This window comes from Eleutherodactylus coqui, chromosome 2 (assembly GCF_035609145.1).
Source record: "Eleutherodactylus coqui strain aEleCoq1 chromosome 2, aEleCoq1.hap1, whole genome shotgun sequence".
NCBI lineage: Eukaryota > Metazoa > Chordata > Amphibia > Anura > Eleutherodactylidae > Eleutherodactylus > Eleutherodactylus coqui.
The window spans coordinates 306590810-306612892 of NC_089838.1; the positions used below are offsets into that span (position 1 = coordinate 306590810).

Sequence of the window (22083 nt, forward strand, 5' to 3'; positions counted from 1 at the left end):
CAGGGATTTTCTCTTTTGGGTTCTCTGATTCCTTGTGTCATGCTATGCCCCGTCACGTATTGAATTCGATAGTGTATCAGTTTTGCCCAAAGCATGCAAAAAAAAAAAATTTCTTTCCTTTCATCGGCAACCAGTATTACAAAAAAACAAGCAGAATTTTGCCTCTAATATCGCTGGCTGCTTCCAGTTTAGCCAGAAGCCCATGTGACCTCACTGTTGAATGACAGCCATTCATGGATCGCTCCAATCACAGCCATTCATGGATGAATGGTTGCAATTGGAGCATCCAGTGTTGGCTGTGATTGGCTGAGCAGGCTGTCACTCAGCCAATCAGAGCAATCTCTTGCTGGAGGCGGGGGATTTCAATCCTGGTCACTAGCAAGATGCTTTGCCAGCTTGATAAGTGCCCAGCAGGCTGCATGGAGGTCCGGAGAGTGGCCCCCGGGACAGAGATGGCACCTGCAAGGCGAGTATGGATTTTTTTTTTCCTCAGGTAGTGTAGTTAGGGCATTTAGTGCTGCGAAAAACGCGGTACCAAGTTGTGCTGCATTTTTGGCAGCGCTGAAACTGCTGCCCATTTATTTCAACGCTTGTGTGAACAGCCCCATCAAAATGAATGGGAGTGTTGTACAGCATTTAGCGCAGCGCTGTAAAAGCAGTGCTAAACGCTGTACAAAAATGTGGTTTGGTGTGTTTTTAGGAATGTCTAGAATGAATTAATTGGATTTACATTGATTCCTATGGAAATAATTGCCTCGAGTTTCATTGGTTTCAAGTTTAGCCGATTGCTTTCGAACAGATTACCAATGACCCTAGAGGTTTGACGGTCCTATAAGGAGCAAGAATCAACAAAGTATAAAAATGAAAGTGGTTTTATTACAGTATTTAGAGTACAGGCACTTGCCTGAGGCGGCACAGCTCAGAAGGCGGCTGAAACATGAGTCGCATGTACAACATTTTTTCTATTGCCCATAATAACCAATCAAATCATACTTCCATATTCAAACCTGCTCTGGAAAAATGCAAGCTGGAATCTGATTGGCTGATATGAGTACCAATGGCATTTTCCCTCTTCACTCCTTTTTATGCAGGAGACCCATATAGATTTTTGGGCCCAGTATCTTATTGTCATAGTTGTGAGGCACACGTCTTCTTGGGGAAACATTTGTGGGTGACTTGTATGAATTCCAGCCGTGTTGGAAAACCAGAGGTCATGCTTTGGTCACACAACGTAAGATTTTACCACCATTTACACGTAACGAAAAAGCGATGAGCCCAAGAATGACATTCTATACTTTAATTGTCTGTATAAATATTTCTCACAGGGGACATTAAATAACAAGACAAACAAGCCGGCGTAACAATAAAAAATGGTATAAAGTTCTAAGACAAGATTTAGGTTTATATATATATATTTATATACATTTACGGCTAGCATCTTATTACATACAACAAGGATTCTTATGTGGCATCATCTATACAACGGCTTCTCCTCTTGGACTGTGGAATGCCGATCATTCCGGCACTCGGCCATAATCTTATAATACTTTATGCTAGTGGTTAATAATACAGACGGTAATTAAAGGGATTGTCCACACTTAGAAAAAAAGGGCTGCCCCGCCTCTAAAAATGGCGGCACTCAGGTCTGGTATTGCATTCAGCTTCATTCAAATGAAAGCAGTGCCGCCGCTTCTGGAAATCAAAGTAGAACCTTTTTTTCCCATTTCATACAACCCCTTTAACATGAATACGCTACTGATACACTCAGCCATCTACATATATGCTGTCCTCCTGGCAATCACTCTTTAAAGGGCCCACTTTATGCATCATTGTTAGATTTAAAGGGCTTCTGTGGGATCTAAAAGGGTTGTGCCAAGATGATGCCCCTTGTTCACATGTTCTATTAAGGCACATGAGCGCCATAGAGCTGGGTCCTCCGCTTGGAACCCCTTCTATGAAACAAAATGGAAAGACACTCTGTAAGAGCGCCCCCTGTACTGCAGTCCTGTTACTTCAGGATGACCAGTCGTGAGAATAGCCATCCTGTAATACTACATTTCAAGTGAAGCAGGAAACACTAGGAAGGCTGCGGATTACCCAGCAAAATCATCTGATTGGCGAGAGCAGGTTTCGGGGTAATCAGATATTCGTCTCAGGCCCCCACGCATCTAGTGAGGGGTTGTGCATCTTGGAACAACCAAAAACATGCCTTTGGTCCCCCAACAACCAGCACAATGAAAGTGATCCACCGGTTTTGGGAAAAAGTTCTATCCCAAAGAGTAGAGGAGGGCAGTATATTACTTGCAGCTTTGTCTATTGGCCCTCCAATCAGTCCGTTTTGGGCCCGGTTTTCAGTTGTCCAAGATGGCTACAACAATTTTCTAGCTACCTAATGCACACTGCTCTCTGATCTGTCATTTCCGATCTAGTCTTGGTCAATTAGAGAGCAGGTATAGTATATTAGTAGTAGAACGCTACCGATGTACAGTGGGGATTAGGAAGTATGAAGATTGTGTAGGCCATTGAACAGGCAGATCGAAGGGATGGCAGAGAAGAACAGCTGCAGTTAATATACCCTCTCCTGTCCTGGGACAGGATTTTGTCACAAAACCGGGGTCATTTTAAGTCACAGCGCCTTCTCCATATGAGTGGCTATTTATGTTACTGCAGCTTGAATGGGACTGAATTACACTACAGGCCCAACAAGTCAGATGCCATGCCCTCATTGTGCTGATCGGTAGGAGTCTCGTAGGTCCGACTCCACCTATCAAACACTTGTTGCCTATACTAAGGATGGGCCATCAATGTTTAAAAGCCGGAGCACCCCTTTATGTAGACAGCGTACATACAGTCTATAGCGTCCTGCTGATGGTCCGGTTGTGCTACAAACCTTTGGAATGATATATTAAAACAAAATCTAAGTAATGCAAAATTAAAAACTGCTGTAACGTCTACAGCAACCAATCATTTCTAGCTATTATCTTACATACGACTGGTTGCTATAGGCAACAACATTGCTTTGAGCGGTTTTGCAGTACTATTTTGGTGACCATGACGACCTCCATTATAATAACTGTTAGTAGAAAGTCCAAAATAGAAAGTAGAAAAACAGTAAGAATCTCAAGGGGGCATTCTGAACGTATCGAACTTAAAGGAGTCATCGAAGCATACTCTCCCGTCTGATCTAACATCAGGGGCAACCGTGTGACACCCAGCGGGTGTTGTGCACTGGTCGAGTTAACTTGTTCCCAAGTTTAAATATATAGTTTGTTTTTAGCCCCCAAGAGTTCTTTTAAATATGTGAATGTTTTATCACTTGTGCAATACATTGCAATACCTACATATTGCAGCATATTGTACCTGATCTTCCAGCCTATCACATCCTGCCACAGGCAGGTAGTTGTGGGAATATTACCATGGCATGCCTAGAGATCTTAAATGGACACCATGACAACGATTTAGCACCCCACGACCGGGTGAACAGAAGGAACCCTCTCCCTCCATCTAACCATTTAGATGCTGTGGAAGCATTGACTGTGGCACCTTAGGAGTTTAATGGTCATCGTAGCAGCTGGATGTTAGCTGTGTGACACAACCAACACCCACCGTGTATGGAGTGAGCTTGGCTTTTCTTTAGTCATTATGACATAAATATAAGTAAAATGTTGGGTAAGGGCGATTTGAAATAGAACCTATGCACAATACTGTCTGGGAGTTAAGATGGTAGCCTCGGCAATTGTCCCTTCCAGTGAGGAGTTGCGCCTTTCCATTCCCGGCTGTCAAATCGGGTGGGAGAGTATTTCTGGACAACCACTTAAATATGCTAGGATACTACAGTCTATATTGGGCAAGCTATCGAATATCATTAGATTGTTCAAAATTGAGAGGATCACTGTCAACATGATGAGGACCATCATCAATGTTTCTCCACAGATACAAACATCTATAGGAGTTTGGTCAACGTAGTCCAGAAGCTGAGTAACCAAAGTCTGATGGGAGCACCAAAACATAAACCAGACAGATCACCCAGATCACGGCTAGTAGGATGTAGCAACGTTATCACCATGATTTCTGCAATCAACCAAAAGTGACCACTAAAATTCTGCTTTGTCCATTGATCTTCGTACCTGGGGTTCAATGGCAGACCCTTTATAAGGATCTGCTACCATGATTATGGCTGATTAAGAAAGATATCTCCAGTTGTACTCCATTCCTACTCGTTTTGCTTCCCATTGTCTTCTTGTAAGTGGTATTATATTCAATAGCTTAGTTTCTACCCCAAAATGCTGTCCCTCAAACACCTCCTTATCTTTTCTTTAAAGTAGTATATTTCATATTAAATCATCTTTCTTCTTTTAAGACTTTCTTAAAAAACAAACATTGCCTCAATGCTGTGTAGGCATCTCTGTATGATATATGGTTTCATACCATCTCAACTTCAGAAGACATCAGTATAATCTCATGTACTTCATGGTTCTTGATACACTGAGCTCACATGCTGAGGAATGACATGCCTTTGATGGAAGACGGTAATTGAACCCATCACGAAAAAAGTCATGGGAAAAGTCAAGAAGAACTGTGTTGTCATTCACTTCAGAAGGGCAGTTCCAAGGATCTACTAGTTCATTATTCAACATGTCATACAGCTCACGCACACTACTACTAATGGTGCCCATGGTACCAAAGTAGCACATTTTCCAGCAAATATACCGTAGACTTGATGTTGAAAAAAAAAAAACTTAATTCATAGCCTGTCCCAAAATGGTTTATAGTGTGGAGTCTCTAATCATATGTCCATTGTCTGACAATATTCTCCTCTCGGTATTAGTTGACTTGACAGAATTTGAGTACTTGGATTTTCGATTGCAGCAGAAACAAAGGATCTGCTTGAAGGTAGCTCTCATCTCATTGTCTCTATACGAGTACACGATGGGATTGATGACGGAGTTGAACTCAGCAAGGAGTAGGAAGTACTTCTCAACAGCCAGGACATTGCACTTTTCGCACCCTAAGCCATCCAGCAGAAGAACAATTTGGCCTGGAGTCCAACATATAACAAAGACACCTAGAAGAAATGGAGAAGACATGGGCATAAGAATCTGAGATAGTAACAGCACTGAAAATAACATACACTGTATAAACTCTTTCATCATGTAAAGCACGCCATACACCTTGAACAAATATTGGTTGAATACTTGTTCGGCCAATGACTCTCCCTTACAAAATCCACGCTTGGTTAGGCCCATTGTGAATGTGTTCTCCATAGAGACAAGGGAGTGAAGGTGCCCACATAACTTCACCAACTGTTTGCAACCCATCGTTTAGCCGACAACTGATTCTCCCATACAGCTGAACGTTTGGCTTAATTCATGTGTTTAGGGAGGTAAGCCACAGTCAAACAGCTCTGTTAGCAGCTTATCTCCTGGGGAATAAAAAGATTAAGCAATAAAATTCTACATCCCCCATCCTTCTTTACCCGAAAGCAATCTGTAGGGAAACAGCAGAGTAGCCCCCATGCACTTTTAGAGATTCACCTGGGAAGTTGAGTTGACTAAACACTAAAGCCCCATTTAGACGGGCAGAGTGTCAGGCAAACGATGCCAGACACTTGTCCTCGCACATACTAGCTCCCCTGCACCTGCACGGGAGCTAGTATTGCTGGCTCACAAAAACGATGGACAATGAGCTGATCGTTTAGTGTAATTAGCAGCTGTTCAGTACTGAACGTCCGCTATGTTATGTCAATGGAGAGGGGTGGGGGAGCGAGAGGAGAGAACTCTCCTCCTGCCGCCCCGCTGTGAGCCCCCTCCAATTGCTGGACAAATGTTTCCCTTATCTGGACTGCTGCTTTAAAAGCCCGTGCATTAATGATTCCTATGGGGTCTTCACTTCTAGCTGTTCTCCCACGTGGGTGACATCATGAGCCTTGTTCATAGGCATTGTTACACTGTGTACCAAGAGCTTTTTGTACCAATTAGTATATCTCTCATTTTTCCATTGCATAACTCATATGGAAAGTATTTAAAAATGGGGACAAGATTGCCTCTAATATTCTCGAATATTGTTAGTTACCAAGTTATAAATGGGGAGGAGAGGCCAAGATCTGATTGCAATGTTTTTCTCTCCTCTGACCCTTGCTCTTTATTTCTTCACTATCTACACCGACCTACTGGTTACACCCCAGTGACTTATCCTCAGATGCTTCACAGCAGCCATCTCTGTCGTATAACATGGGTGTGTGCTCACGTCCAGCAGGCAAGGAGTTAAACGTAATTAATCCACCCAAGTTGTATAAAACGGAAAAACCTCCTCCTCCCCAGCAGAGACCCAGTAATTACAGCGTCCTTGTGCTGAATGTCCTACATGTACAATCCAGAGGTCCGGCCCTGAAAGGTCTGCCCGAGGCAGCGGCCATTGTGGAGTTACATAGTGCAACCTAGTTAAGTAGTTTGAGCCAAAGCCAGAAGTGGGTCCAGCAGGAAGACGTATGGAAGTCACTCCTATATAGTTCACATACCCTCTGAATCCACTCCTGACATAAAAAAAGTGCCCATGTGATTCTAGCGTTAAGATTCAATGTCCACGGGTGGATGATCCACAAATCAGGGCGCCCACAAATGCATTTAAAGCATGCAGATTTGATTTATGAACCCCCCCCCCCCCCAACAAAATAGCAGCATGCTGCATTTTCCTGCGGATCCTGCACGGATGACTTCCACCTGCAGCTGACCCTGCGGACATGTCGCGGATCCCGGGGAAAAAGTAGGAGATTCGAAAAAAATAAATATTAAAAGAACACTGCGCATTTGCTGAACGCATCCGTCATGCTGAAGAAAGAAGATCCGGCCAGCACGGAAGAGACCTGCGCTGGATCCGGAGAGGTATGAAATGTCCCATGGCCGCGGGCACTAGTGGATACCATGTGGGATCCGCACTCTGAATCCGTGCGTGCCGTGGACACTGGGCCTCGGGGTGCTTTACACGGAGCAATCAACTGCAGCAACGAGCGAACAAGGTCCGTCCTTTAAATAACATCCGTCCGCTTAGAAGTGCAAATAAAGGTTTCAACTTGTTCGTCATTTTTTTAATATCTTGTTCAGTCCGTCGGTGGTCTTTCGGGAGTCTAGAAATGCCAAGAGTGGTCTGCAAATGACTGAAATATCGCTTTTTTCATAGAACGAATGACAGGCGACAAACAAGCCAACTAATTATCATGTAAGGTCACATTCTCACGTTACAGAATCGCTTAAGTCGTTCGTCAACAGAATACCTGCAAGAATTCCACAGTGGCCTAAATGATTTGCAGAACACCCTGAATTCCGCAGCGTGATTCCGCAGCATGCTGCAGAATCAGAATCGGCATTTCATATAAACACTGCGAATTTGTCATGTAAATTCCTTAAACGATTTTTTTAATCCCCTCCACGCGGCTTATATTGGAAGCGCTGCAGAACTTTCAGAATTGTCGCAGTAATTCCGCAGCATTTACAGCACAAGGCAAGTGAACACAATTTTACAAAACGCCTTCACACGTCGCTGAATGTTTCTACAAGAACCCGCATCACATTTGAAAACCGCTGCAGTTGACATTTTTTCAGCATATGTTTATGTTGCGGAAACCAAGTATCTGCAGCGGATTTTCGCCCTAGAGATCAACGGGTAACGTAAAAACTGCACCATAATTCGCAAATAAGAATAATGTTGCAGTATTTTGTAGCTTTTCTGCTGCAGAAACGCTCAGAATCCGCTTGAAAATCGGATTGTGGGTGTTTCTTAATAAAGTTTGCCAGTGTGACCTCCGTGCAGGAACTGGCGCTACCAGATCACAAACATTGCATCACATTCTGCAGCAGGAAATCAGCACAGAATAATGCAATTACATATACAAAATCTGCAACAAAATTTCTGCAAATTCCTCAAAGCTTGTTACCACCTGCAGGAATGCAACCCAGTGTCGCGTCCAAACAGGACACACTGGATCCGTAACCTGAAATACTCATGCAAATGCACACACAACAGTAGTAAATAATAAAGACAACCGCAACAAGGGAAACGCTGTCCCTAAAAGAACCTACCCAGGGAAGGGACCTGCCTGCATGCAGGAAACCCGCCCTGAGAAGGGTGAACCTGACCCAGGCCACTAGCTGACCCTATGTGGGATAGGAGAATACCACACCAAACAAGATGCAAAAGCTAATAGCTAAAAGATAAAAGATTTTCCTGCTGACCCTTCGCACAAAAAATCTGCAGTATTTACAGTAGCCGTGAAGTGAATCAGATTTTAAAAATCTCGTTCCCACGCTGCACAAAAAAATGTAATGCAGAAATGGACACGCGGTGCGGAACCTTAATAAGATTTGTCTGTGGCTGCAGCAGCAGCAGCAGCCTCCGGTCTGTGGCTGCAGCAGTAGCCACCCCCCACTCCGCTCTGTGGCTGCAGCAGTAGCCTCCCCTATCTGCTCAGTGGCTGCCGCAGGAGCCTCCCCCACTCCGCTCAGTGGCTGCCGCAGGAGCCTCCCCCACCCCGCCCTGTGGCTGCCGCAGGAGCCTCCCCCACCCCGCCCTGTGGCTGCCGCAGGAGCCTCCCCCACCCCGCCCTGTGGCTGCCGCAGGAGCCTCCCCCACCCCGCCCTGTGGCTGCCGCAGGAGCCTCCCCCACCCCGCCCTGTGGCTGCCGCAGGAGCCTCCCCCACCCCGCCCTGTGGCTGCCGCAGGAGCCTCCCCCACCCCGCCCTGTGGCTGCCGCAGGAGCCTCCCCCACCCCGCCCTGTGGCTGCCGCAGGAGCCTCCCCCACCCCGCCCTGTGGCTGCCGCAGGAGCCTCCCCCACTCTGCTCTGTGGCAGGAGCCAGTATTAGTGTATCTTGACGCCACCAGGAATTCCTGGTGAATTCAAGATTGACAGTGCGGTGACGCCCCCTCAACACGATTGGCTGTAGTGCTTTGTCTTTGGCAGGTACTACAAGGCCAGTAAAGTTATGTACAGAAGGCATAAAGGGTGTGTCGGCGCTGCTTCTGCACAGGGGCAGCTGAAAGTGCGTTACCCAGCGGCGACAGAGCAGGGATATGGCTTTGGTTGACACCCATCAGCAGAGGAGCATGTCAGGGCTGAGACACGCGGCCGCCGTCACCGTTCACATACGCGGCCGCCGTCAGTGAACACACACTTGTCCGGCATCAGGGAGCACAGGGGCCGCCGTCAGTGAGTATACAGCCGGTCGCCGTCAGGGAGCAGAGAGGCAGCTGCCAATTTCATGAGCACAGAGGGCACAGGCGGGACGTAGCACACTGCCGCAGGTCCCGACGGAGTCATGATACGCCGGCCAGGAGAGAGCCATGCGGCGAGGGACGGCACGGAGACTGCAGGTGGCGGGTGAGTGCTAAGTAGCAGCTGACCCTAGTGGCAGGACAGAGAGGAACTGCTGTCCCTATGCTGATGACAACTTACTAGTACTGACAGGCTAGGCAGATGGTATAAACTAACACCACAGGAAAACCACAGAACACAGGCAGAGTTGGATCGAGACCAGGTAACTTCCACTGGAGCAGGACAGAAATCAAGAGCACAGGGAACAGAACCAATAATTGGCAACTGCTAACAGCAGCTGCCAGACTATATTCAGGAGTCTCCGCCCCTTGGCCAGTGACCAATCAAGCCGGCTGACCGGAGCTCCCAGCCAGCCACTATAACTCACAGAGATAGAGCGCGCGCGCCTCTTCTAGCAGGCACGCGCGGGCGGCACATGCAGCGCCCACCGCTTGACAACCCGTGCGTGGGTGCAACACCCAGGGTCCCTGACTGGTCTCATGGTAACAGGCTACAGCAGGAGCCGCCCCCTCTGCTCTGTGGCTGCAGCAGTAGCAACCCCCCCCCCCCCGCTCTGTGGCTGCAGCAGTAGCCACCCCCCCCCCCCCCCACTTTGCACTGTGGCTGCAGCAGGAGCCTCCTCCCCTCCGCTCTGTGGCTGCAGCAGGAGCCTCCCCACCTCCGCTCTGTGGCTGCAGCAGGAGCCACCCCGCACTTTGCACTGTGGCTGCAGCAGGACACCCCCACTCCGCTCTCTGGCTGCAGCAGTAGCCACCCCCCCCCCCCCCCCCTGCTCTGTGGCTGCAGCAGTAGCCACCCCCCACTTTGCACTGTGGCTGCAGCAGGAGCCTCCTCCCCTCCGCTCTGTGGCTGCAGCAGGAGCCACCCCGCACTTTGCACTGTGGCTGCAGCAGGACCCCCCACTCCGCTCTCTGGCTGCAGCAGGAGCCTCCCCCCTCCGCTCTGTAGATTAGGATACATTGCGAGTTAGTTGTTCTTCTGTTATTATGTCTAGGCAACTGTTCCTTCCATCCTGTCCCTTCATCAGTGGAATATATTATCGGACACAATGTATCTCAGACCTCAGTGAAGATAGATCTGCGTGTATTCACACAATGGACCATTATTTTTGATGTGGCAATGCATATTCAGTGACCTTACAACATCTGAATGGTCAGTGCATGGCTTCAGTCTGCTGTATCCCCCTTTTATGTTGGCTATGACATTTGCTGTCTTTGTTTTGCAGACTTGCTGGTGCTGTCATTATCGGAGCCCAGCGTGTCAGGGTTTGTCCCTATGTGTCACTGCTGGTGACACTGAGTCACTCATGTGAAGCTGAGGAGCCTGTCTCCAGCTGTGCAAACATTCTGCTCATTTATACCCCGTAATGCAGAACTGCTCCTAAAATCCAGATGTTTCAACTTATTCCATCAGTGCACGCCGGCGTCCTCTCATGGCAGATGTCACAATCCTCCATGTACTGTATAGAGTTGCCTAGTCAGGACAGACGTTGTAATAATACATGTGTGCTGTGTGATGCGTGTCGTGTCCAAGTTCCTCTCGTACGACTGTGAATCCGTGTTTATTCCATCAGTATCATACTGGCTTCACTTCAGTCCTTTGTTAGTCTTGAGCTCCTATACTTCCCCTGTGCATGCCCACACAGCAGTCATAGTAACGTGACTACTGCACCCACTGATGGGCATCTGACATACCACTAAGGAACTAGAGAAACCACATAAGCGTGCACATAGGAAGTGGTCGGGGAAAGCAGAAGATCAGCGGTGAGGGGCCTGAACAGATTCAGTTAGTAAAAGGGGTTTTCCAAATTATTTCTTTCATATGGTCATGTAGGTAAACAAAGCCAGGCTCATACCATAAATACAGCACCAGAACCAAGCTCAGTACATAAATGCAGAACCAGAACCAAGCTCAGTACATGAATACAGCACTAGAACCAAGCTCATAACAAAAATACAACATGAACCAACCTCAGCACATAGATACAATACCAGAACTAAGCTCATAGCATAAATGCAGCACTAGAACCAAGCTCATAACAAAAATACAACATGAACCAACCTCAGCACATAGATACAATACCAGAACTAAGCTCATAGCATAAATGCAGCACTAGAACCAAGCTCATAACAAATAGAGCACAAACCAACCTCGGCACATAAATACAATACCAGAATCAAGCTCATCAAATAAATACAGCACTAGAACTAAGTGGCAGAACTAAGTGGTTGTATTGCAGGGGCGTCAAGAGACTGACTGTGGCATCTCAGAACATCAGAAGGGAGAAGACAAAGCCAGGAGGATGATGATTCATGTAACTCCACAATACCTTGTAGCAAGGAGGAGAGGGTCATCTAGCCAGAGGGACCTAAGGAGGGACCTTACCTCCAGCCCACATCCGCCTGGTGCCCCTACAAGCAGTTGGTTGATGCCCTGTGCAACTACACAGGTCTTACATTAGCTAATGCCAGCTATACCTTACCCCATTACACCTTGATGACTGATATCACACAACACCCCTCTAATTGGTTAAACATTTTGAACCCAGGTGACCAATACCCCAATTAGACAGTACGAATATGGGCATGAACAGCAGGAATATGAAACAAGCAAACAAGAATGGTGGGATTCTCGTCCCGTGTAAAAGGGTCATGAGGCAACATAGTGAGGGACAATTACAAACAGAGCTGTTGTCTGGAGGGTCCGGACAGATGCTCTCCATGAGGGATGAGAGCCGTCTGGATGGAAGGAAGTGCAGAGGGACCGGCATGAATAGAACATGAAGGAAGACATCTGTAGAAATAAATAATTCACACAAACAGCTGCTGTTCCCCAGCGACTCCCGTAGGAAGGAGGATCCCTCCACAATCTCCTTTGATAAGGGAAGAATGTGGCTTGAGGGAAAAGTTGAAGCTTTGTCCATTCAGCATTCTGTGATGTTCTGGCTCTAAAGTTAGTGGAACATCTTATAATCTGATGTCCTCCTGAAATCCAAGGGCCATTCAGGATCTGTGTGATATGGTAATGGCTGCCTTTGGGGTCAAGCCTACCTCTCTATTTTCCATATGTCCCATCATCTCCAAACTCCTGGGACGGTTGGTTGGTCTAAGCTCGCCTAATAAGCCGTTTCTCAGATAAGACTTCTTGACCCCTTACCTTCCGGCTTTCTCTCTACAATCTACAGAATTCTGACTAAAGTGTCAAACCATCTCCTGCCGGCTAAATGAAATGGTGACGGCTCCCTACTGATCCTCTAGGATCTTTCTACGCCATTTCACACTGTAGATCACCAAATCCTCCTCAATTTGCCCCTTGCTATTGGCCATAAAGATACTGCACTCTCCTGGCTCTCCTCCTACCTCTCTGACCGCTTGTCCAGTGTCTCATTCGCCGACTCTACTTCTCCTCCTCACCTTGCTGTTGGGGTTCCTCAGGCCTACGTCCTTGGTCCTCTCCTCTTTTCCATCTACCATCTCTATGCTGATGATACCCAATTACATACTTCCTCCCGTGATATCACAGCTTCACTACGACAAAACACCAGTGATTGTCCGCCGTCTTCAACACTACATCGTCTATCTATAAATGAACTTCTCAAAAACTGCACTTCTTGTCTTCTCACCATCTACTGACCGAAGCTGATATTTCCATCTTTAGTCTGTGGTTCCACCATACCTCCTCGGCACGCCCGCTAATTTGGGGGTCGTACATGATTCCAACCTTTCCTTCACTGCCGATGCTTAGTCACTTGCTCGCTCATATTACCTGCACCTTAATAACATCTCCCAAATCCGTCCTTTCCTTACTATGGAGACTCTCATTGTCGCGCTTATCCATTCTCAGCTTAATTACTGCCACTCACTACTAATTGGGCTTCCCCTCTTCAAAATCTCTCCTCTCCAATTCATCCTGAATGCAGCAGCCCAGCTTATCTTCTTGTCAAGCCACTACTCTGATGCCTCCACCCTGTGCCAGTCACAGCGCAGATTGCCCGTCACATATAGAATACATATTCTCATCCATAAAACGCTCCACAAGGTCGTGCCACCCTATATCTCCTCCATCATTTCTGTCTACCACCCTACCCGCTACCTCCGCTTTGACCTTAGATTAGATTTTCTCTAATCTGGACCTCCCACTTCCACCTCCAAGATTTTTCCCCGAGCTGCACCAGTTCACTGGAATGTGCCACCCCAGGCAATCATGTGAATACCAGACGTCCACAGGTTTAATCGAGCCCTAGAAACACATGTTTTTGGGAAGCCTACCATATTCCCTAATCTAAACCCTTCCCTAATCTACCCTGCCTCTACACGCCCCCATGGAAACCTGACCCCCCTTATTCCTGCTGTATCCCCCATACACCCCATTGCACCTCTTATCTGCTTATTCACAAACACGTCTGGTGATCCACAGCAGAGCTTTATGTATGTATGTAAGTATATATGTATAACGCCCAAATCTTCCACGATTTTATCGCCAGTGTGAAGGAGCCCTCAAAGGGTTGTCCAGGACTTTTACTATTGATTACCTAACCTTAGGACAGATCATCAATAGTTGATCAGCGGGGTTCATCTGCTCACTGATCACTGAGTCCACTGTCAGTGCAAATAGCCCCACTCGAAGTAAATAGTGCTGTTCCTGTTGCAGTGGCCTGGTTTGGTAATGCAGGCACATTGAATTCAATGAGAGCTGTGTCTGTAGTACCCAACTGGGCCACTGCAACAGGGACAGACAGCGCTATTTGCTTCCAGCACTGTCCATACTGAAACAGGCCGAGCAATCAGCTGATTGGTGGGGATCCCGTGTGGCGAACCTCTACCGATCCAACTATATATAGATAACCTACTCTGAGGACAGGTGATCCATACTAAGAAGTCCAGGAGAACTGTTGTATGCCTACTAGGGTGTGCCCACCTACAGTAAATAGTTTTATACTCTGCACATATACGGATGTAGAGCCATTAAGCGTGGGGCGTCTTGCCGATAGCTGTTACTGGACGTTCTCACACTAGAGATGAGTGACAAAGTTGCATGAAAGAGCTTATTTCTTGCATTTCCTGTTAATAGTCCCACTGTAGAACAATAAAGTCTCCTTTTCACTAGCCCAGAGGCTGATAACAGAGAACAGTAGATTGCATTCAATTACCTAGCAGATGTTAAGAATATAAACTGCAGGCTTTATTGTCCCTTTAAGGCTTTATGTAAAACGCTGACTACAGAAATCTGTCTGCACACTCCTGTCAGTGCCAGGAAGGGAAGGGGGGAACCTGGATTAGCTACAAACGTGTAAAAATAGTAACAAATTGTGTTCTTAGTCACTTTCCTCGTGTCTGCTTCGTGCAAAGAAAATAACAACAAGATGTATTCAGAGAGCTGAACAATAGATACGGCGGTGCCTGGCCCAGAGCGCCCCTCCTGACCTCACCAAGGCAGAGCGTGCCCCTCCTGACCTCACCAAGGTAGAGCGTGCCCCTCCTGACACCCCCCCCCCCCAGGCAGAGGGTGCCCCTCCTGACCCCCCGCCCAAGGCAGAGGGTGCCCCTCCTGACCCCCCGCCCAAGGCAGAGGGTGCCCCTCCTGACCCCCCGCCCAAGGCAGAGGGTGCCCCTCCTGACCCCCCCCAAGGCAGAGCGTGCCTCTCCTGACACCCCCCCCCCCAGGCAGAGCGTGCCTCTCCTGACACCCCCCCCCCCCAGGCAGAGCGTGCCTCTCCTGACACCCCCCCCCCCCCCCCAGGCAGAGCGTGCCTCTCCTGACACCCCCCCCCCCCAGGCAGAGCGTGCCTCTCCTGACACCCCCCCCCCCAGGCAGAGCGTGCCTCTCCTGACACCCCCCCCCCCCAGGCAGAGCGTGCCTCTCCTGACACCCCCCCCCCCCCCAGGCAGAGCGTGCCTCTCCTGACACCCCCCCCCCCAGGCAGAGCGTGCCTCTCCTGACACCCCCCCCCAGGCAGAGCGTGCCTCTCCTGACACCCCCCCCCCCAGGCAGAGCGTGCCTCTCCTGACACCCCCCCCCCCAGGCAGAGCGTGCCTCTCCTGACACCCCCCCCCAGGCAGAGCGTGCCTCTCCTGACACCCCCCCCCCCAGGCAGAGCGTGCCTCTCCTGACACCCCCCCCCCGGCAGAGCGTGCCTCTCCTGACACCCCCCCCCCGGCAGAGCGTGCCTCTCCTGACACCCCCCCCCGGCAGAGCGTGCCTCTCCTGACACCCCCCCCCCGGCAGAGCGTGCCTCTCCTGACACCCCCCCCCCCCAGGCAGAGCGTGCCTCTCCTGACACCCCCCCCCCCCCCCAGGCAGAGCGTGCCTCTCCTGACACCCCCCCCCCCCCAGGCAGAGCGTGCCCCTCCTGACCCCCCCCCCCAGGCAGAGCGTGCCCCTCCTGACCCCCCCAAGGCAGAGCGTGCCCCTCCTGACCCCCCCCCCCCCAAGGCAGAGCGTGCCCCTCCTGACCCTCCCCCCCCCCAGGCAGAGCGTGCCCCTCCTGATCCCCCCCCCCCAGGCACAGCGTGCCCCTCCTGACCCCCCCAAGCCCGAGCGTGCCCCTCCTGACCCCCCCCCAAGCCCGAGCGTGCCCCTCCTGACCCCCCCCCCCAAGCCCGAGCGTGCCCCTCCTGACTCACCCAAGGCAGAGCGTGCCCCTCCTGACTCACCCAAGGCTATCGAGTCCCGAAATTAATTATCGTTTTCTCCTCCATTCACAAGGGCGTATCATGTGAAAAATGCGCTGCAGCGCAGAATTACATCGGTCGGCAGACATCCTCGTAATGAGTGCTAATGCTTAAATAGAGGAAGCTGTCGTCTTTTCCCAGCGCCGGATGCAGGTAACCCTCCTCCCCCTTTTTTTTTCCAGCTCCTATTAGAGTCTATGGGAGCCTCCAGCATTTTTCGTCAAAAGATAGGTCAAGACCTATCTTATAACACAGTGTACAAAATCAGCGACTGAAAACGGTCGCTGATTTCACTTTTTGACGGTGCAATTTTTTTCACGTGCGCGGAAATCCTCCAGATGAATGCGTTGGAATCCATCGCTTTACATGGTAGCGCATTTTGGTCGACGTTTCATCACGGCTGAATGCGGCCTCACACCGAGCGGGGCGTGTTTAAACGTAACGAGAAGCGAGCGAGTTGCCGTATAAAAAAAAAAGAACATTGCAGGCTGAAAATGAATGTTGAACGAAAAGAGAATGAACAGCGCACGTTTAGACGTAACGATTATCGCGCACGTTCGGTTCCATATGATGATCTTGGTCTATACGGGCCTCTTAGTGACGGCCAATGCGCCTTTTTAACTGAGCTCACTAATAGGCTTTTAACTTGCACATATATATCTTTAATGCGATGGCTGCTGACGGCCAGGCTCCTGCTCTGACTGCCGGATGTGCAGAAACCTCAGATCCTGGCAGCTTAACCCCTTACATGCCACAATCAACAGTAACTGCAGCATTTAAGCACATAACAGGGAGACGAGGATCCTTCTGTCACCCATCGGCATCCCGCAGTGTGATTGCAAGCTAACAATCGGTTCCCATGGCAGCTGGAAGTCTGACAAAAGCCTCCATGTCAGCCAGGTGACTCTGCCTATTAGGCCCCGCCTCCCGCAGAGTCTAGTAAGCTGCTGCCATAGGCTTAGTAGAATGCACTACATAAGTAATGCAGTGTACTATTCTAGTGATTTAACTATTGCAACATCAAGTCTCCCTGAGGGCTCCTGCACGCTGGTGAGAGCGATATCAGGATGTGATTGACGCCCCGAGATCGCTCTCGCAATCCTTCTGAAGCCCTGGATGCGAGGCGTTACTGCAGGATAACAGCCTCCCACCCCTGCAGGGCTGGAGGAATCTCCTCCTGAGGCTGTCACAGCTGCAGCAGTTGATCCTGATGTTCTCCTACTGTTCTCAATGGGGCCGGCAGCAGCAACGCCAGCCTCACTGAGATCAATGGGAGATTGACAGCAGTGGCAGGGGACTCCCGTGCCAAGGACTTTTTGGGGGGAATTGAAATATAAGCCCTACCCTGAAAATAATCCCTAACTGTAGGGAAAAAAAAATAATAATAATACATCACATTAGAAGCGCTGTCATCTCTGGCGTCCCTGACACTCTTCTTCAGTTTCCGCTTTCAATCCCTGCTTCCTGAAAGCGCTGCCTCTGACTGGCTGAGTGCTGTGACCAATCAGAGGCAGTGCTCAGCCATTGATTGAATGACAGCTGAGCGCTGCCTATGATTGGTCACAAATCCCTCATAGACAATAGCTCAGACTTTCACCATAGTTAGCAGCACATCCCCCGGTCACACGGGGACAAGTAGCGTGCAGAAGACACGATCAGCAGATGAAAGAGCGTTTACCCGTTGGCGGATCACAAAATGAAGATCAAGCAAACGAATGAACAGTTCCCTAATCAATGGACTCTGTAAAAGGCCCTGTGAATGTGGATAATTCGGCGACTGCTATTTATGCAATAACTTTACATATTATTTCACATGGCTCGAATCCTAAATTTCCGTTCTTGAAAACATTTTGTTTGTTTAATTAACATAAATAGGTGCTAATTATTTTTGAATACATCTTTATAGAGTTCGTAGCGCCATTTTTCCTGATATAAAGCTTGAAATCCCCTGTATAGATCTGAATGATAATACTCTGGCTGCGGCCACCAGAGGGAGCTTTCTGCAGACAGATTATAATTAACACAGTATGCAGTATGCTCCTGTGCTCCCTCTAGTGGTGGCTTAAGGCAGAATAATATCTTTCAGATCTGTATCTATGCAGGGAATTTGGAGCTCTGTATCAGAAATATAAAGCTCTGACCTCGATATGAAATGAATCAGCACAGAATTATAAACCATTACTTTAATTCTAAACAATTACCGAATTCTTCTAAAGGGTTATATAACTTTTACTGTGTCACGGTGACAGCAGGCGGAGCCTAAAAGCTGAAGAGTCACCAGAAGTGTCAGTCTGCAGCACTAAAGGAGGCGAGATGAGGAATGTATTGGGGAATTACACACCACAAAGGCTGACGCTGGGGTGTAGAAGCACTTTATAAGATGTTTAAAGGGAATCTGTCATCACCTACAAGAACCATAAACTAAGTTTATAGGCTTACAGGACAGGGACTAAGGAATCCCGGGATGTGCTTCTTATACTTACCTGGCCTCCCGTTCCCTCGCTGTTGACTCATCTCTGCAGTAAGCCATAGAGAAAATGCGTCCAGTACACCATGGCTGACAGCAAGGGAACAGCTTGGCCGGTAAGAATAGTAAGCCCATTTCTCGACTCCTTGGCCCCTGACTTACAAGCCTATAAACTATGTTTAGAGTGCTTATAGGTGATGTCTGGGACTTCCCCATTCCTAGACCATAACAGAACCTCCTGGGTACTTCCCTGTTGGCACGACCTACTCAAATAGGTAGCCTTCTCCAGGCTCCTCCACACTCCATCTGATGTGAAGATGGAGTAGTGGGATTTGTCACTCCATAGAACATTCTTCCATTGCTCAACTGTCCAATGACAACACTCCTTGCACCATTGTGGACAGGCCAATGCATCTTCTCTGAGAGAACTCATCAGACGTTTGCAGGATGAATGGAGGGAAAAACCAGTTGAAGTGCATCAGATGTTAGTTGAAAGGATGCCACAGAGAGTATCCGATGTTATTAGGGCCCCACTAAGTATTAAGAGTCGGGAAGGCAATGGCAAACCACCACACAAAAACAATCTACCGAGAGAACATCTGGTTGTGACGTCACCGGAGCAGTCAGTGGTGACTCGGTGCTGGCAGCAGGGGACTTTACCCCAGTATTAACATGTACAAATAGATACTGCTTTTGATTCTTCCTCAGGCGTCCCATTCCTTTTGGTAGGACAGTGCAGTATGACATTAGGGGTTTGCTATCCAAGCGATTCCCTAACATATCAGTCTCTGTATCAGAGGATTAGAAGCCATTGATAACTCCTTCCTCTTCCTACTTCTTGGCTCGGTGAGGTCTTGCTGAAATCAGATACTATAATAAGTAACAACCGCAGTATCATGTCCTTCCCTCTCATCGAGACGGCAGCTTCCCTGCGGGTATAATGACAAGTCTTGCCACGCAAGAGGAATAGCATAGACTCCTTAGTTCTCTGCATGGGAAGCACATATCATACCCGTCACAATGGCATTGCCATCATAGTGTGATAACAGAGGAAAGTATTTGTGGCACCAGCTAAATGAGGAAAGAGGGTTCTGCATATATAATCGTATGACGTACCTCAAAATGCACTTCTAAGTGGTCACCAAGCTGGTGTACATACATTGCCACCATAACTTGGACCAGGATTAGGATGGCATCGGGCCCGGTATGATGAGCACCAGGCACTATATGCCACCACGGGCACACGGCACTACATTACATCATAGTATTTCCGGGACTCCAATTTGTTTAGTAGGTGGGCTGAAGATGTATTCCAGGATGTCCAATGAAATCAATGGGGGGCCGTGTAAATAATGACCCCATCAGAGTCCCCTCAGTCTACCGCTGGACACATGTATGAAGGGCCTTTTACACGGTCTGAGGATCGGGCAAGAACGTTCAGTCAAACAGTTATCAGCCGGTCATTGTATTGTAAACATGCCTATGGATCATTGAAGACATTGATCCGTGTTTTTCCTGCGTGTTCGCATAAAACGTTCGCTGGTCAGCCGTACATTACCTTGTATAAGCTGGGAGGTGAGCCGCCGAGCGAGGATATTAACAACCGCCTGTCCTCACATCGGCAATCCTCTGCAGTGTTAAACAAGTGCCAATCGACATACTCTGTTAATCGGTGTATAGTAATAATAGATTGGCGAGGGTCTTCTGCCCGGGACCCCTATGATCAGCTGTTCAATGGGCTGATGCGCTTATACACCAAGCCGACTACAGACGGGCTCACACAGACTGATTTGAATCGCGGATTCCACGATTGCAGTCCGCATGGAAGATACATGGTAACACGCGGGCATTGAAAGGCATGTATTTCGTTGACACTAGCGGGTACAGATTGCATATTTCGCGAGCGGAGGAAAAATCGCAGCATGCTCTATTTTAGCGTGGTTTTAGCGCAGGCGGCCTCCATTGAAGTCAGTGGATGTAAGCGAACCGTTGCCCATATGCAATTAACATTGTGATTTTCAATGGTTTCATACTTATTTGCATTGTGTGCACTCAAGCCTCGTAGCGCTAAGAAAAACCTGCACTATCGCCCATTGTTTTCAATGGGGCAGCGCCGGCCCCATTGAAAACATAAGGAGTACATCACGCTCCCCGTGGGGATAAAGGAATCCCCTGCCACAGCTGTGGCAGAGGTCGGCGATGCTATCCCATTGCAGAAGCACTGGCCCCATTGAAAACAATGGGCGATAGTGCAAGTTTTTTTTATCGCTGCGAGGCTTGGGTGCACACAATGCAAATGAGTATGAAACCATTGGAAATCATGGATTTCCTAATCATGCGTTTGCACTCACTCTGGTTGTGAGTGGTTTGGAGCCCTTAGAGGAACAAACACTGATGATGTACACAAAGAAGTCTGCGGTGACATATACAATATGTCTGAAGTGAACATTTGCATACAAAAAGGTGCTTCCCTGACAATTTATGTGTCTGCTGCAGGATGATGGATGCACACACCTCAGTGATCTCAGATGACAACATCTCAGGGCCCCGCCACACCTTCCATTACATGGGATGAGCAATGACAGCACACGCATCATCCGGGCCAGATCAACGTATAAATGGCAGCTATTACTCCTAGTTTTCCTACAGATGCAATCAAAATTCTTTAACCCCTACTGCAAATTAGGCTTATTTTCCAAATTTCTAAACTTTCAGCTGTTTGCCCCAAAAAAACAACCAATGAAGAACAATTTAAATATCTCAACACACCGAATGTAACAAGTGCCATCCCCAAATCCACAACAAAATGCCCCATCTAATGAATACTGCAGCCTCAGCATTATTCAACTCCTTGAATAGAATCCCTCCTAAGAGCACACATTTACAAGTCAGATCATGCATCAAGAACACCTGGTGCAACTAATCAAGGGCTTCATTAGTTGCATCAGGTGTGCTTGGGATAAAACACATCGAATACATGGACTGGCTGGAGCTTTGTTGATATTTGATTGGATGTTAGAAATACAACTGAGAAGCCTTTTACATGGAACATTTATTAGGCTTCTATCACATGAGCGCATATCAGACGGCGTTTTCACGGCCGGCCGATATGCGCTGTGATCTGATGCATTGGATTCCAATGCATCAGATCACATGGGCATATTTGTGAGATGTAAAAACGGGCGGCCAAGACAATATAGCGCCGGGCATTTTTACGCAGGACCCAAAACATAGTTCTGGAACTATGTTTTGGCGGGAATACGTCCAAACGTAGGTGGGAGGGAGTTTTAGCAGCGTGGCTGCTAAACTCCCTCCCTCTGTTCTCCCCCCCCCCCCCCCCACCCGTGCAGGCTCACCTGTCTTCCTCCCCTCTCGTTCTGTGCAATGGGGGGGGGGGGGGGGGGGGGTTTACGCTGCTTTGCTCCACCCCCATCCCACCCCCTCCCATTGCACAGGGGAGCAGAGGAAGGCAGGTGAGCCTGCAATGAGGAGGAGGGGGAAATGGGAGATGGCGCATTTGCGCCGGCCTCACCAGGCCATATGAACGGGCGCAGAAACGTTTAATTTGTGCGCCTGTTAATCAGATTTTTTACTAACAATGTAGCGTATATCAGCCGC

At 48.5% G+C, this 22083-nt stretch overlaps 1 protein-coding gene across 3 annotated transcripts in view; it reads right to left on the reverse strand.

The window, feature by feature from the left end:
* Positions 1-1282: 1282 nt before the first annotated feature.
* The window catches only part of LPAR2 (lysophosphatidic acid receptor 2), a 41286-nt gene continuing 20485 nt past the window's right edge, over positions 1283-22083 (reverse strand). For all 3 annotated transcript variants that reach the window (XM_066593526.1, XM_066593527.1, XM_066593525.1), the window contains exon 3: positions 1283-5065. In XM_066593526.1, the coding sequence (XP_066449623.1) occupies positions 4767-5065 (299 nt within the window). In that variant the 3' untranslated portion in view covers positions 1283-4766. The remainder of the gene's footprint in view (positions 5066-22083) is intronic.